At 47.8% G+C, this 13,285-nt stretch overlaps 1 protein-coding gene across 5 annotated transcripts in view; it reads left to right on the forward strand.

Moving 5' to 3' along the window:
- Positions 1-13,285, forward strand: part of DDX31 (DEAD-box helicase 31) — a 136,115-nt gene that overhangs the window by 21,115 nt on the left and 101,715 nt on the right. For 4 of the 5 annotated variants that reach the window (XM_082468150.1, XM_082468149.1, XM_082468148.1 and 1 more), the window contains exons 12-14: positions 478-713; positions 1,461-1,637; positions 5,347-5,406. In XM_082468150.1, the coding sequence (XP_082324276.1) occupies positions 478-713; positions 1,461-1,637; positions 5,347-5,406 (473 nt within the window). The remainder of the gene's footprint in view (positions 1-477; positions 714-1,460; positions 1,638-5,346; positions 5,407-13,285) is intronic. The other variant, XM_082468151.1, reaches the window with a different exon arrangement.

The following is a 13,285-nucleotide window of genomic DNA, read 5'->3' on the forward strand; positions in this document are numbered from 1 at the left end:
AAGAAAGAGATAATCCATGGAAACGGGGTTCTGTGCTCAAAAAGTTGGGGAAATGCCGCACGTTACCTCCTCCTCTTGGAGATTCGTGTGCACATTTATACAATAAAGGTCCTGAGAAGGCCTGTAAACCCGGGAAACCCTGGGAAAGAATCCCAGGAAAGCTTTTCATCAGGGTTTTCATAACTTACTTGACCACAGAACCCTTTCTGGGGGGTGGTGGGCAGACATCTGTTTCAGTGGTCTTCCACAGGTCAGAGTTTAGAGACATCGGTGGTGTGGATGGGCTTTTGGGCCCTGGGAAGAAATAGGTGGGTCTCCGCTGGACTGATAGTGGGGCAGATCAGTGCTGGCATTTGGGGATACCCATCAGGAGTTTCTTAATAAGCCTGGATGTGTGGTGTTGGGGGCTGTGCAGGTGTGACCAGTTCTACAGCGTGTGCCTGTCAGTTGTTTTGTCCTTTTCGCCTTTTCTCCAAGGTGTAACGTGGCTAGCTGATATCAGTTTACACGACCCAGTCAGTATTTCTGTCCTGGATGAAAGCCATGACCAGTCGAACCCAAAGACCAAAGCCATTCCTGAAGCTTCTCCTCCACGAGCTAGCGATGAGCTGGACAGCTTTGCCATACCAGCGAGCCTCGAGCAGTACGTGACAGTGGTTCCCAGCAAACTGAGGCTCGTCTCCCTAGCGGGCTTCATCCTGCAGAAATGCAAGGTAGGTCTGGGGACTGGGTGCAGCCTGATCCGGGGAAAGACCACGGTTCTGTTCACGTCGGGCATTGAGGCAGTGAGCTGAGACACACACAGAAGTTTCCAAACTGAGCTGTGGTGCAAGCGCAGACCTTAGCAGAGATCTTTTCAGGCAGTGGTTCTAGGATTGCGGTGAAGACTCAGAGGTCACTGGTGGCCATTACATTCAACTGAAGATCTGCCTCAAATACCTTTCCTGGGACTGATACCGGGAATGTCACAGGTGGTACACACATGCCGGATGTGAGGCGATACAGGGGCCTGTGCTCGTGTTTTTTTAAAGAACCATCGTATTTGTATGTTTACTAGAGTCACGTGATACCTTTCTCTGGTGTATGGGGAGGTAGTAGGCGGAAGGGCTGAGGGTGCAGCTTCAAGACTGACTGCGTGTACAGAGTTCCTGCCGGGGAGCGCCGTGCGTGGCGGGGCCGAGTGAGTGAGAGGGACGCAGCTCAGGGCAACTTCGCTCTGAAGCATAACTGTTCTTCTCAGCTGCAGGAGGCCTGTTCAGGTTTGCAGCTGTGTCATTTTCCTGTCCTACATTCTTTGTAGTGTGGAGGATCTGTTATTTTTAAAAATAATTCAAAGCCATCTGTCACCTCTGTTTCCAGATCGGGGCTAGCCTGCCCATGTGTTTTAGAAAGAGATTCATTTTAAGTGTCACCTGATCTTAAAAACACGTGGTGGTTTTTCCCCCTTTGTATCGATGTAGTTTGAGAGAGACCAGAAGATGATCATCTTTTTCTCGAGTTGCGAGCTGGTGGACTTCCACTACAACCTCTTCCTCCAGACCCTGCTGAGCGGCTCAGGGGCCCTGGCCCCAGGTGGGTTGCCACGTGCCTCCACGCGGTTAAAATTCCTGCGGCTGCACGGCAACCTGGAGCAGGAGGTGAGCCTGTCCTCCCGGGTTGGCCCTGGCTTCCCTAGGGGCCCCGCTGGGCCAGGAAAGAATGCGGCTAGAGTGGGCGACCCACCAGAGGCCAAAGCGGGTGACACGGCTGTGTCGATGGGGCGAGGGGAAGCCTATTGTTCCCGTTTGCTTTTGCTCCGGGAGCTGGTCTCTTCCACCCGAGAGAGCTCGCAGGCCCAGCTTGGCCTGACTGTACCCCAACCAGCTGTTAAGGCAACAGAGTACCACTAAGTAGCTGGCACCAGGGAAGGGTTTTGCCTTTTTAGTACCCAGTGTGTAATTAGGGCTTGATGTCTTCAAATTAAGAGCATTAATGGAGCTAAATTGTGGCTCCCATATGGTACTGCTGAGCGTGACTGCTGTCATTGTCAACAAGATGCAGCGCTTTCACTCGGAACACTTGGGTTGGGAGAGGACGCTGGGTTCCAGAGGGGCTGCGGGGGCTCAGCGCTGGCGAATATTTTTGATCAGGAAGAAGAGTGGAACATTTTCCTCATCTTAGGTACTTAGCTACGTTCACTCTCATTCCACTACTGGTAGGCAGGCCATCCATTTAGGGAGTCGAGCGGGGTGTAGAATGAGATGAACTCTCTGGAATTGTGGCAGGAAGGACAAGCAGGGCTTGGAAACGGGAGCCATCTTGTCCTAGAGCAGAGGTTACCAGGCAGCTTAGAAAATTAGAAAGCTTGAAAGAAAGCCAGAAATTGGAATAAGGTTTGACTAGAACCACCTTTTAAAAATCAGAACATTTTTAGAGCTAAAGGAGACATTAAAGGTCATCAAGTCCAGCCCCTCTTTTTGTTTTTTTTTGTTTTAATAATTAAGGAAACGGAGGTTTAGAAAAGTGAAGTTGCTCAAGGTTACTCAAGGACACAGCTTCTTTTTTTTTATATAAATTTATTTTATTTAGTTTTGGCTGTGTTGGGTCTTCGTTGCTACGCGCGGGCTTTCTCTAGTTTTGGCGAGTGGGGGCTACTCTTCGTTGCGGTGTGCGGGCTTCTCATTGCAGTGGCTTCTCTTGTTGCGGAGCACGGACTCTAGGCGTGCCGGCTGAGTAGTTGTGGCTCGAGGGCTCTAGAGCGCAGGCTCAGTAGTTGTGGCGCACGGGCTTAGTTGCTCTGCAGCATGTGGGATCTTCCTGGACCAGGGCTCGAACCTGTGTCCCCTGCATTGGGAGGTGGATTCTTAACCACTGCGCCACCAGGGAAGCCCACAGCTTCTTATTTAACACAAGACTATACAGAATTTCCTGAATATTCCAGCTTTAGTTTTGTAAACTCTTAATTTTTACCTTCAGGATCCCCAGTTCAATCAAGTTTGTTGATTTCATAATGTAATGCCATTTATGGGTTTGCTTTTATTTTTAACTGATTTTATCAATACTGTAGGTCTGTTTTCTGCAGAGCCATCTTGCAGGGTAGGTGTGAGGATGATGAAGGAGCTGGATGTGGACTCAAGGATCTAGGGGTTTGAATGTGTCAACAGAAGATTCTGCAGTTAGGTTATTTCAGACTGTGCATCTGTCATTGTAACAGGGTAGTAACTGGGTAGGGTGTTTACAGCCGTGTGCTCTGGGGGCAGACTGCTTGTGTTCTGGTGCTGACTCTGCCATTCACTGGCTGTGTGACCTCAGGAAAGCATTTAACCTCTCTGTGCCTCAATGTCCGTGCCTGTGAGGTGGAGAGAACAGTAGTACGTACTTCCTGGGGTTGTTGTGACGATTCACTGAGTGAATGCAGATCAAGTCCTTAGTACACGGCCTGGTGCAGAGTGAGCATTGGGTAATGTCACGTGCCATTATTGCTGTCATTTCTCTTTCAGGAAAAGTGCGGTTTTTTCATCGTTTAATAATTGTTAGTATTCTACTTGTCTTGTTTATTAAGTGTTTAGCCTTCACACCCTCCCTATGAGATGGGTAGAAGGTGGCAGGGAGGATCTCTGTATTTCGTTTTCTAAATATTGGTGCAGTGTCTTGTCCCAGGGGACTAAGCTAAAACCGCCCCCATCGCGTCTTCCTGGCTTGTCACCCTGCCCCCTGCTCCACATGACCTTAGTGTGGTCTCCCTAAGTGACTGACGTGACCCTAACCAAGTATTAGAGCGTCAGAGAGGAGCTGCTGTTTGAAGAAGTTGCTGCATGATAGCTGCGATGGATGCTCAGGGCTTTGGTGGCTGTGTTCCTTACCCCAAACCTGAGTACAGTATGTCTGGTCTTTAAGATTAGTTTCACGGGCTTTTATGAACTTTCCTGATTTTTTTCTGATTTTGACTACAGTGCAGCCATAAATTCCCTGGGTTCAGATCTCAGTTCAGTCCTGTATTAACAGCGTATGCATGTGCCTTGGGCAAGTTACTCAACCTCTCTGTGCCTCGGTTTCTTCCTCTGGAAGTGAGGGTGGTGACAGTAGCTGCTCATTGGGTTGCTTTGAGGATCGGATACGTTCAGACACGTAAAGTGCAGGCCAGCCTCTGGTACCTGGTGCACTCCCTACGTGCCGGTTGTCACCATCCACTGCGCTCAGTGAGGTGCAGCCTGGGGTCCAGTCACGTGATGGGACGTGTACCCGCGAAAGGCCAGAACGAGGTACACCTTGGTGTCAGAGCGGAGAGAGAGACTTCACTTCTTTCTATTTTCCAAATCTTCAGTGATTTGGGTATATTTCCTTTTTGTTGTTGTTGCTGACAGAGGGACATGGCCAAGTCTTAACTGCTGGCAGCGCTGTGACTTAAACACACCCCAGTGTGGCCCCTGCAAGTTCACACCCAAGGCCTTTTGGTCCAGCAAGTCTGCCTTTAGGAATTTACCCCAAGGGAATAGTTAAGCATGAGCACGGTGACTTGCCTACAGACCTGTTTATCGCAGCGTTGTCTGTGATGGTAAGCAGTGCAGACAACCTCAGTTGTCAGGGGTGGGGCGTTGGTCACGTGGTGGCGAGGCTCCCATTCAGCTGCATGTGGTATAGTCACGGGAGACGAGGTGGTTTGGGGCTATTTATTTGCATGAAAAGATGTCCACATTCAGTTGATATATGATAAGAGCATGTTAGGAGTGTAAGAACCATGATGCCAGTTTTTAAAAAGCCACATATTTGGTTATGTTTCGTCTAGAAAGGGGCTCAGGAAACCTCAAGGTGTTGCCAGCGGTGGTGGTTTGTTTTGAGTGGTAGGATGATTTAATTTCCTTCCTTTGACTTGAAGTATAATTTTTCTACAGTTAAAATATATGGCTTTTATAATTTGAAAATCTTTTTAAAAATCAGTTTTTAAGAAAATTGCCCCATAGGAAAGGTTGGTTGTTGTTCAGCCTCTACACCACCTGTAGAAAAGGTGTTAGAGTAAATTCTGAGTTGGGAACCCTGAGTGCAGGAACTTGTGGCCTTTGGCCCTCCTTGCTCTGGGTGTTGGCCACCAACACCCCCCCGACCCCCCCCCCCCGCATTGTCTTAATGAAACGTGCTGCCCTCAAAGCTTGTTACTCTGCCGCAGTCCAAGAAGCCTGGTCGTGTAGGTATAGGGTCTTGTTGGAAGATGTGAAGAATCCACTTCTTCCTCTTTTCTTGGCAAAACCTCTCTCTGTGCCTAAAAATAGTTATAGCAGTAGAAAATTGGGAGAGTTATGAGACTCTAAGCCTACCTTGCTGGGCTCGATCTCAGAGTTATAAAGGCCCTATTTTTCCTTGTTTTTGTAGGAAAGAACAGCAGTGTTCCAAGAATTCTCACATTCCAGAACTGGGGTTCTTCTCTGCACGGTATGTAGCATTCTGCGCTCCGTGGGAGGGTTCACAGTTGGTGTGATGGCGGTGGCAGTTTTTCGTCCCCTGACGATTTGCCTTGGGGTCACCGGCCCCACAGGGAACAGGAATTCCGGGGGCCGTTTGGTGTGGCCGGTCTCTTTGCACTCCTGGTTTGTCACCTTACTGCCACAGATAGCGGGCTGCCACCGCGCGGAAGACTTGGCAATTTGCTCACTAATAGTGGCAGCTGTTTGTCTGAAAACGTGTGAATCTCGGCGATTTCTCTCCACCAAGAACTTGTAAATTACAGCTATCGGGAGTAATTAGAGCTGAGAAAGTCTTTTCACAACAAAATCACTCTACTTGCCTCTGCTCACCTTTTCTTAAAGGAAAATAGATGCGCTTGGACAGGTTTTATGTGCTGTTGTCCAGAACTGTCATTTGCCCCACAGTTTTCAGGGCCAGCTCACTCGGCCTCCGTCTTTGCAGTCGTGGGTAGCCGCCTCCTCCAGCACCGCAGTGACCTTTTCCGTGCACGCCTCTTGTGATCTTTTGAGATTGAAAACTCACACCTTCAACGTCCCTGCTTCTCTGGGGACTCACTTCACCAAAGTTGCTGCTGGCTCCCAAGATTAAAATGCCTTCCCTGTTTGTGCCATCTTGGAAGATGTAACTTAATCCCCAACTGGTTATTTGAGAAATCCCTATATATACAGTAATGAAATTGCACCGTCAACTTAGTAATCCTGTGAACAAGGGCTAGGTAGAAGCAAAGACATTTAGCTACTTGAATGCCTGTCTAGGCCTCGTTTAATACAATTACTTTTTAAGGAACTCCTGTTCTCTATTTAGTTTCAAAGGTAACAGAGATTGTTTTCTGTCTAAATTGAGAGTTTGTGAGCGAGTGCAGCTTTGTTTCTTGTGTGTGTATATATGCATGATCATCTACAAGGCGGCCTGCCCGGGGACCTGCGGATTCTCGTGTGTGTGTGGCAAACAGTGGTTCCGCCGGCTCTGGTCCTTCAGATCTGAGAGCAGTTGCTCCTGGAATGCTTGCCTCAAGGAGATCTGAGTCTGACCAAGTAGCCCTTCTCTTTATGAAGCCCATCAAGTCAGATGCTTGTGTTTGCTCTAAAACTGTCTTCACATGCCTGGTCTAAAGCGAAGATGAGTCCAAGTAATCTACTTGATAAAGAAATTTGTCAAAAATCCTCTGTCTGTTGACACTTCTGGAGCCTGACCCCTTCCTGTTTCCTCTGTCTCCACTTTCCCTCTTGCTGCCTGTCCTTCAGCCAAACAGGGCCCTCTTTCAACTCCTTGAATGTGTCATTCTTACTTTTTCTGGCCTTGGGGCCCTGGTACATGAGCTCCCTCGGCCTGGGACACACCACGCTGACTTAGACTAACCCCTTCGTAGGTCTCAGCTTCAGTGGCAGTTTTTCAGGAAACAGAAGCCCCAGTTCTTCCCCACGAGGCACTCCCAGTGGGCCCTGCATTCCTTTATGACGCTCCTCACAACTGGTCTAGGTGTCTTCCCACCAGAGCGCAGGCTCACGAGGACAGGGGCTGTGTTTCCCATCCCAGCGCCTGGCACAGAGCGGCAGGCACCTGGTGTTTGTGGGTTAAGTGGGAGGACAGCTGGGGCTCAGGAAACTCCATGCTGAGAATCACTGATACATGTCTTTTTCTAAAGACTGAGGCTGAGATTAATATACTTGCTCATTGGGGAATACTACTCAGCCATAACAAAGAATGAAATAATGCCATTTGCCGTGACATGGATGGACCTAGAGGTGATCATACTAAGTGAAGTAAGTCAGACAGAGAAAGACAAATATATGATATCACCTATGTGTGGAATCTAAAATGTGATACAAATGAACTTGTTTACAAAACAGAAACAGACTCACAGACATTTAAAACAAACTTACGGTTACCAAAGGGGAAAGGGAATGGGGGAGGGATAAATTAGGAGTTTGGGATTAGCAGATACAAACTACTATATATAAAATAGGTAAACAACAAGGTCCTACTGTATAGCACAGGGAACTATATTCAGTTTCCTGTAATAAACCAAAATGGAAAAGAATATGAAAAAGAATATGGGACTTCCCTGGTGGTGCAGTGGTTAAGAATCCGCCTGCCAATGCAGGGGACATGGGCTCGAGCCCTGGTCCGGGAAGATCCCACATGCCATGGAGCAACTAAGCCTGTGCGCCACAACTACTGAGCCCATGTGCCACAACTACTGAAGCCTGCATGCCTAGAGCCCATGCTCCGCAACAAGAGAAGCCACCTCAATGAGAAGCCCGCGCACCGCAACAAAGAGTAGCCCCCGCTCGCCGCAACTAGTGAAAGCCTGCAAGCAGCAACAAAGACTCAACACAGCCAAAAAAAAAAGAATATGTGTGTGTATGTATAGATACACATGTATATATATATACATATATAAACTGAATCACTTTGCTGTACACCAGAAACTAACACAACGTTGTAAATCAACTATACTTGCATAAGAAATAAAAAAATAAAAAATAAATAAAATAGGAATTCCCTGGTGGTCCAGTAGTAAAGAATCCGCCTTACAATGCAGGGGACGCAGGTTCGATCCCTGGTCAGGGAACTAAGATCCCACATGCCACGGGGCAGCTAAGCCCTCGTGCCACAACTACTGAGCTCGTGCGCCTGGACGACAGCCCGCGTGCTGCAAAATGCAGAGCCTACGTGCCCTGGAGCCCACGCAGCACAACTAGAGAAGAGAAAATCCTCGCGCCACAACTAGAGAGAAGCCTGCCCACCACAATGAAGAGCCCGTGTGCCGCAGCTAAGACCCGATGCAGCCAAAAATAAATTAAAAAAAATAATAATAATAAATAAATCTTTAAAGAAAATGAATAAATAAAATAAACTTCTTTGTTAAAAGAAAATCAATAAAATAAAGGATTTAGTTTTACCTATGGGATTCTCTCAAACATTCCAATAAAGAATTGTTTGTGACATGAAAAAAAAAGTGCTCACTGGGAATAAGTTTACTTTTTCATATATATGGTGTTATCTGAAGAGTGAATGTTACAGATCATCTATATTAAAACAGAAGGCAGTAGGAACCTGTGTGTTGGAATTTGGGTTAGGACCAGAACAAAATGCTTTATCTTTGACCCTTAAGATGCTGGATTTGTCCCTGGTGGGAAATTATTGAGTCTCCTAGTGTGCAAATGCTGCCATGTTTTTTACAGACATGGGTGAGCTCTAAGTCTCAAAGAAAACTCCAGGTATTTGAAGTTCAGTTTTTTGTTTTGTTTTTGGGGTTTTTTTTAGTAGATCTCTGGAAGAAAAGATCAGTTTCTGAAATGTGATTCTCGATGGGGTCAAAAGCATATGATGACTTCCTTGTCCTGTTGGCTGCTGCCTGCAGGCAGGTGATGTCAGCTAGATGAGGAGCACCATTGACTTGGCACCTCTGCCCCCTGCCAGTCCCGGGTGCCACGTGAAAAGCAAGCTCTCACTTGCCATAATCTGATTTCTGTAAGCCCCTTGGTGCGTGTTCCCTTTCTGGCCCAGGTCACGTCCAGCATGCAGAGCCTCTGCCAGTCTCATCTTTTCTTTATTCTGCTTTAGGAAATTACTGGAAAAGAGCTGGGTGGGAGCTCATTCCTCTCCATTTCTAAGCCAGGGTACAAGCCCAGAGTCCCCAGTGGTGAGAAGTTCTTCTTTCCTGCCCAGTCTTCCTTCTACTTCTGCTGTGTTTGTTTGCTATAGGCGGAAACTTGGGGTGTCTGAGATGCTTTGGCTGTGATAGGTGGGGCCTGGGTTGGGGAGATGTTGTCACTGCGTCCTTTTCAGCAGCCTGTTACTTGCCAGGCTCTGAAAGCTCTCCGGGAGCCTCCTGGGTGTTAATGAGCAACGGGGCCACAGCAGGACAAGGCAGATGGAGGACTCGCTTCTCTGGATAAAGGGAACCACTTGTTAATTGTTGCGTGGGGACTTTCCCCCTTCGCACCGTATCTTTTGCCATTTTGATTTATCGACCCGAGATCGTTTTAATGAGGCCAGAAGACTGACTGTCTTGTGTGAGAAGTTGGGAATTGTGGTGTAACCACACAAAAGCTCACAATTCTGCTGTTACCTTTACTTCTAGAAAATCCCTCCCTCGACCCCATTTTCCTCCCTTATATCTTTTCTATTGTGAAGAAAGTTAGAGGTGTGTCTGTGTGTGTGTCTGTGTGTGTGTGTGTGTGTGTCTGTGTTTCCTTTCATCTTAAACATTTTAAAAGCAAGGATCTTCTTAACTTCACGCAGTCTTGCGGGACCTGGTACATGGCTGTATAATGTGGGTTCTCAGTACACGTGTGGCCCCGATGAGTCCGGAGTCTGGGCAGAGGGGAAAAGATGGTCAGGGAGGAGAGACCAGTCTGGGAAAGAGAAGTCCTTACATATTTGAAATGTAAGTTTGTGTCCTCTAGAAAACTGGATCTAAGAAGACCCCAAGTTAAGGAGGGAGCAGGTATTAGCAGGAAGGAGTCATTTGGAAGTTCAAAGCCCACTTTCCTCAATGGAGTTAAGAAATCAAAAGAAGCAGAATATTTCCTCCGGCTTATAGTGCAGCACTCACCCTAAGCCAGAGGTTTTTTTAATGCCACTGTTAAGTTGAGGGGTTGGGAAGGAGAAACCCCACCGAGTGACTAAAATGTGGCGTTTCCAAGCCCCCTCTAGTTTTAGGGCTGATGCGTGGCCCTCCCTGGTTGTCCCTGGGTGTATGTACCCAGCGCCTTGGCCTTTTCCCAGCAAGGAGAGGCACTTCCGGCTCCACCTGCATCCGCTGGCTGAGTGTCCCTTGGAATGTTTTGTGCTTGTCCACACGTGCCTCCTTTTTCAGAAGATACCTAAAGCACCTGTGCTGCTCTCCTCCACCTTCTCTCTCTCTCTCTCTCTCTCTTTTTTTTTTTTTTTTGCTCGAAACACACCATTAGGTCTGCGCGGTTCTTAATTTCCTCTCCTCCTGGGAAATCTCGCTGTGCCAGGCGGCCAGGAGACAAAGGAGGGGGGCTGTAAGCATCCCAAGAATGTCCCTTCAGCACCCCTGAAGAAATGGAGACTTTCTCGGTTTTCTATGGGGTATGCTTTTTAGGCGAAGTTTATCTTTTCCGCTCGTATTTCATTCGTGTTAATGGCAAGATCATTTGGAGATGGTTGGCTATTGACTCAGTTACGCTAACTCATGTTGCCAGCTTTTTGGCGGCTCCAGCCAAGATCTCGCGCCTCTGACAGCTTCTGCGCTCTCTCCTTCCCCCTCTGATTACGCAGCCCAATCTGTCACCCGGACGACGGGGGCCTGTGCCCCGCTGATGGCTTTCCACACGCCGCAGTAATGACTTTGGCAGGACGGGAAGGCAGCAGAGGCGAATTTGCTGCGTCCCTTGCTCGGAGAGCCGCAGGCCCCCTCTCCCTGTTAGTAAAAGCACTTTGTGAGGTTCTCGGGTAAATAAATGAGTCATTTTAATCCAACTGACAGGCTGGCACCTGAGCAAGCTGCCTTCCATCTGTACCCCTTGGTCTCATGGAGGCGGCCAATTGTCAGGCCCACGGACTTCAAGGCCTGACTGGTGAGTGTCTTTCAGAATTGACTTTAGCGATTCTTTCGCCCTAATTAGGCTAAAGGAATACAGTTGGGTTGGATCTAAGTTCTGAGGGTGGGCGGAGAACCGAAGCCTTTGCTGAGTCTTGTGCAGGTCAGTTTCCTGTGGCTCTGGTGCTGCTGGCTGACAGCATCCAGGAAGATGGAGCCATGTCCCCTTCCTCCGTGGTCCTCTGCCCGGGTCGGGTGGATGGGGTGTGAGGGGGGAAGAGAGCCGAGAGGCTTTTAAATCCCCATCTCATTGCCTCCGTCCAGCTCTTATTTCATCACGAACTAGAACACTCAGATTTACAATTCTCAGGACACTTTGCACACCCACTGTCTCATTGGATCTTCACAGCAACCTCGGGAGATAAGTAAATTGTAGCCATTTTATAGGTGGGTAAACTGAGGCTCGGAGAGGAGAGGTGACTTGCCTGGATTGGTGGCTGCTAAAGTGGTCCTAGAGTCCGGTTCTCCCTGTTCCTGCACCGGCAAGATTGACCCACTCTCCCACCCTCAGAGTAGCCTCGGCTGAGACTGGAAAGAAGTGCTTAAGGAAATGGCTGGTGAAGTCCGAGCAGTGGCTGGCTGTGAGGTGCCCCCACCCCAACACCAGAAGTAGTGGGCGGCGGGAAGGTTGTCAGCCTGGTGTCCTGAGCCGATTGCCCAGCCCGAGTGGGAAAGAACTGTGAACAGTCCTGATGGCGGTGGCTGCCGTGCCTCCTAGCTCACTGTCTAAGCGTGTTTGTACCCGGAGTGGCTTTCCTAACATCATATGCTAGTTTAGAGATTCATCTGTGTTTCTTAGTTGGATTTACTAAACCGACGAGCATTACATTTTTTACAAAGCTTATCTGTAAAGCTCAGACAGCCCATTGTCTACGTACCTCTCCCAGTGCAGAACACTTAAATGAAGTAAATCATTTCTTAACAAGAGCTTCGCAGATTTAAGAACCCGTCAGTTTTTCTAAAGACAGTGACTGTGGTTAGTGTAGAGAACGCTCTAAATTGTGTTCTCGAAGGCATCGGCTCTGGAACATCCGCCTTCAGCTTTCAGGGCACCTGGGAGCTGTCAGAAAACACTTCCTGGGTGGTTGACACACTTCTAATACATGAAATGTCTACTTAACACTTATAAATGCAGCCTCTGGCCCCCGTTCAAAGGAGACCCACAAATCCCAGGTGGGATTTAATCAGAGCAAAGGCAGACCAGCCCTGACTTGCCTGCAGTGGTCCTTCTGGGTGACTTAGATGATGGTGGGACAGTGTCTTCCTTGGGTCCTGCCTCTGACCCTGGAGGATAAGGGTGCGATTGTTTTAATGTGCTTCTTACAGAACTTTGCATAAGATTATTATTTTTTAGAAAACCTTATATACCTATAAATTCTTAGTGATACTGAAAAGCGAGGCGAGAGGAGGAAGAGCTGTCCTTTACAGAAGAATGCCAGTTATAAAAACGGAAGGAACGATAGGCTTAGAAAGCCATCATTTTGTAGACATCAGGGTAACAACTGATACCGACAAGTAGCATCAAATGATGCTAAAACCACTGGACAAAATGTTCTGGGAAACAGTCTCAAAGTTTCCCTCCTGAGGTTACTCACCCATTGCAAAGGAGAAAGGTACCGTCACAAGGGAGTGAGATGGTGGATGCCACCTGCTCCAGTGACCGAGCACGGCGTCCCCAGCACAGGACAGACACCCTGCCTGTATCCTGAGGTCACGTGCTGGGCGGTACACCCCACCCTGATGTCGTTCTGCCAGAGCGCTCCCCCTGAATCTTACTATGAGGAGACAGAAAAGTCCAGATTCTGGGATGTTCCTCAAGACACCTGGACTCTTCAAAAAATGATTGTTATCCAAAAAATAAAAAATAAAAAGAAGTAAATGTTAAGGGTAGGGATACAGTTCTACGTTAAGGAAGTCTAGAGGGCTATAATAAAAATAGAATGCAATGATCTAGGCTTCAGTCCTGGGTTAAGAAAGGAAAACAACTATAAAAATAGTCTTAGGTACAAGTGGTGAAATTTGAATGTGAACTGATTATTATAAAATTAACTTATTTAGTGTGAAGTTTCTTAGGTGTGGTAATGGTATTGTGATTTATGTAGAAGAATGTCCTTTTACTTAGGAGACATGTGCTGAAGTATTTAGGGGCAAAATGTCATGATACTTGCAACTTCCTTCCAGATGGTTCAGAAAAACACGTGAGTACAGAGAGGAAAAAAGCAGCTGTGCCAATGTTTAGCAATTGGTGAATCAAGATGAAGGACTGAC

The sequence above is a fragment of the Balaenoptera physalus genome, assembly GCF_965194825.1.
Source record: "Balaenoptera physalus genome assembly, chromosome: 7".
Lineage (NCBI taxonomy): Eukaryota > Metazoa > Chordata > Mammalia > Artiodactyla > Balaenopteridae > Balaenoptera > Balaenoptera physalus.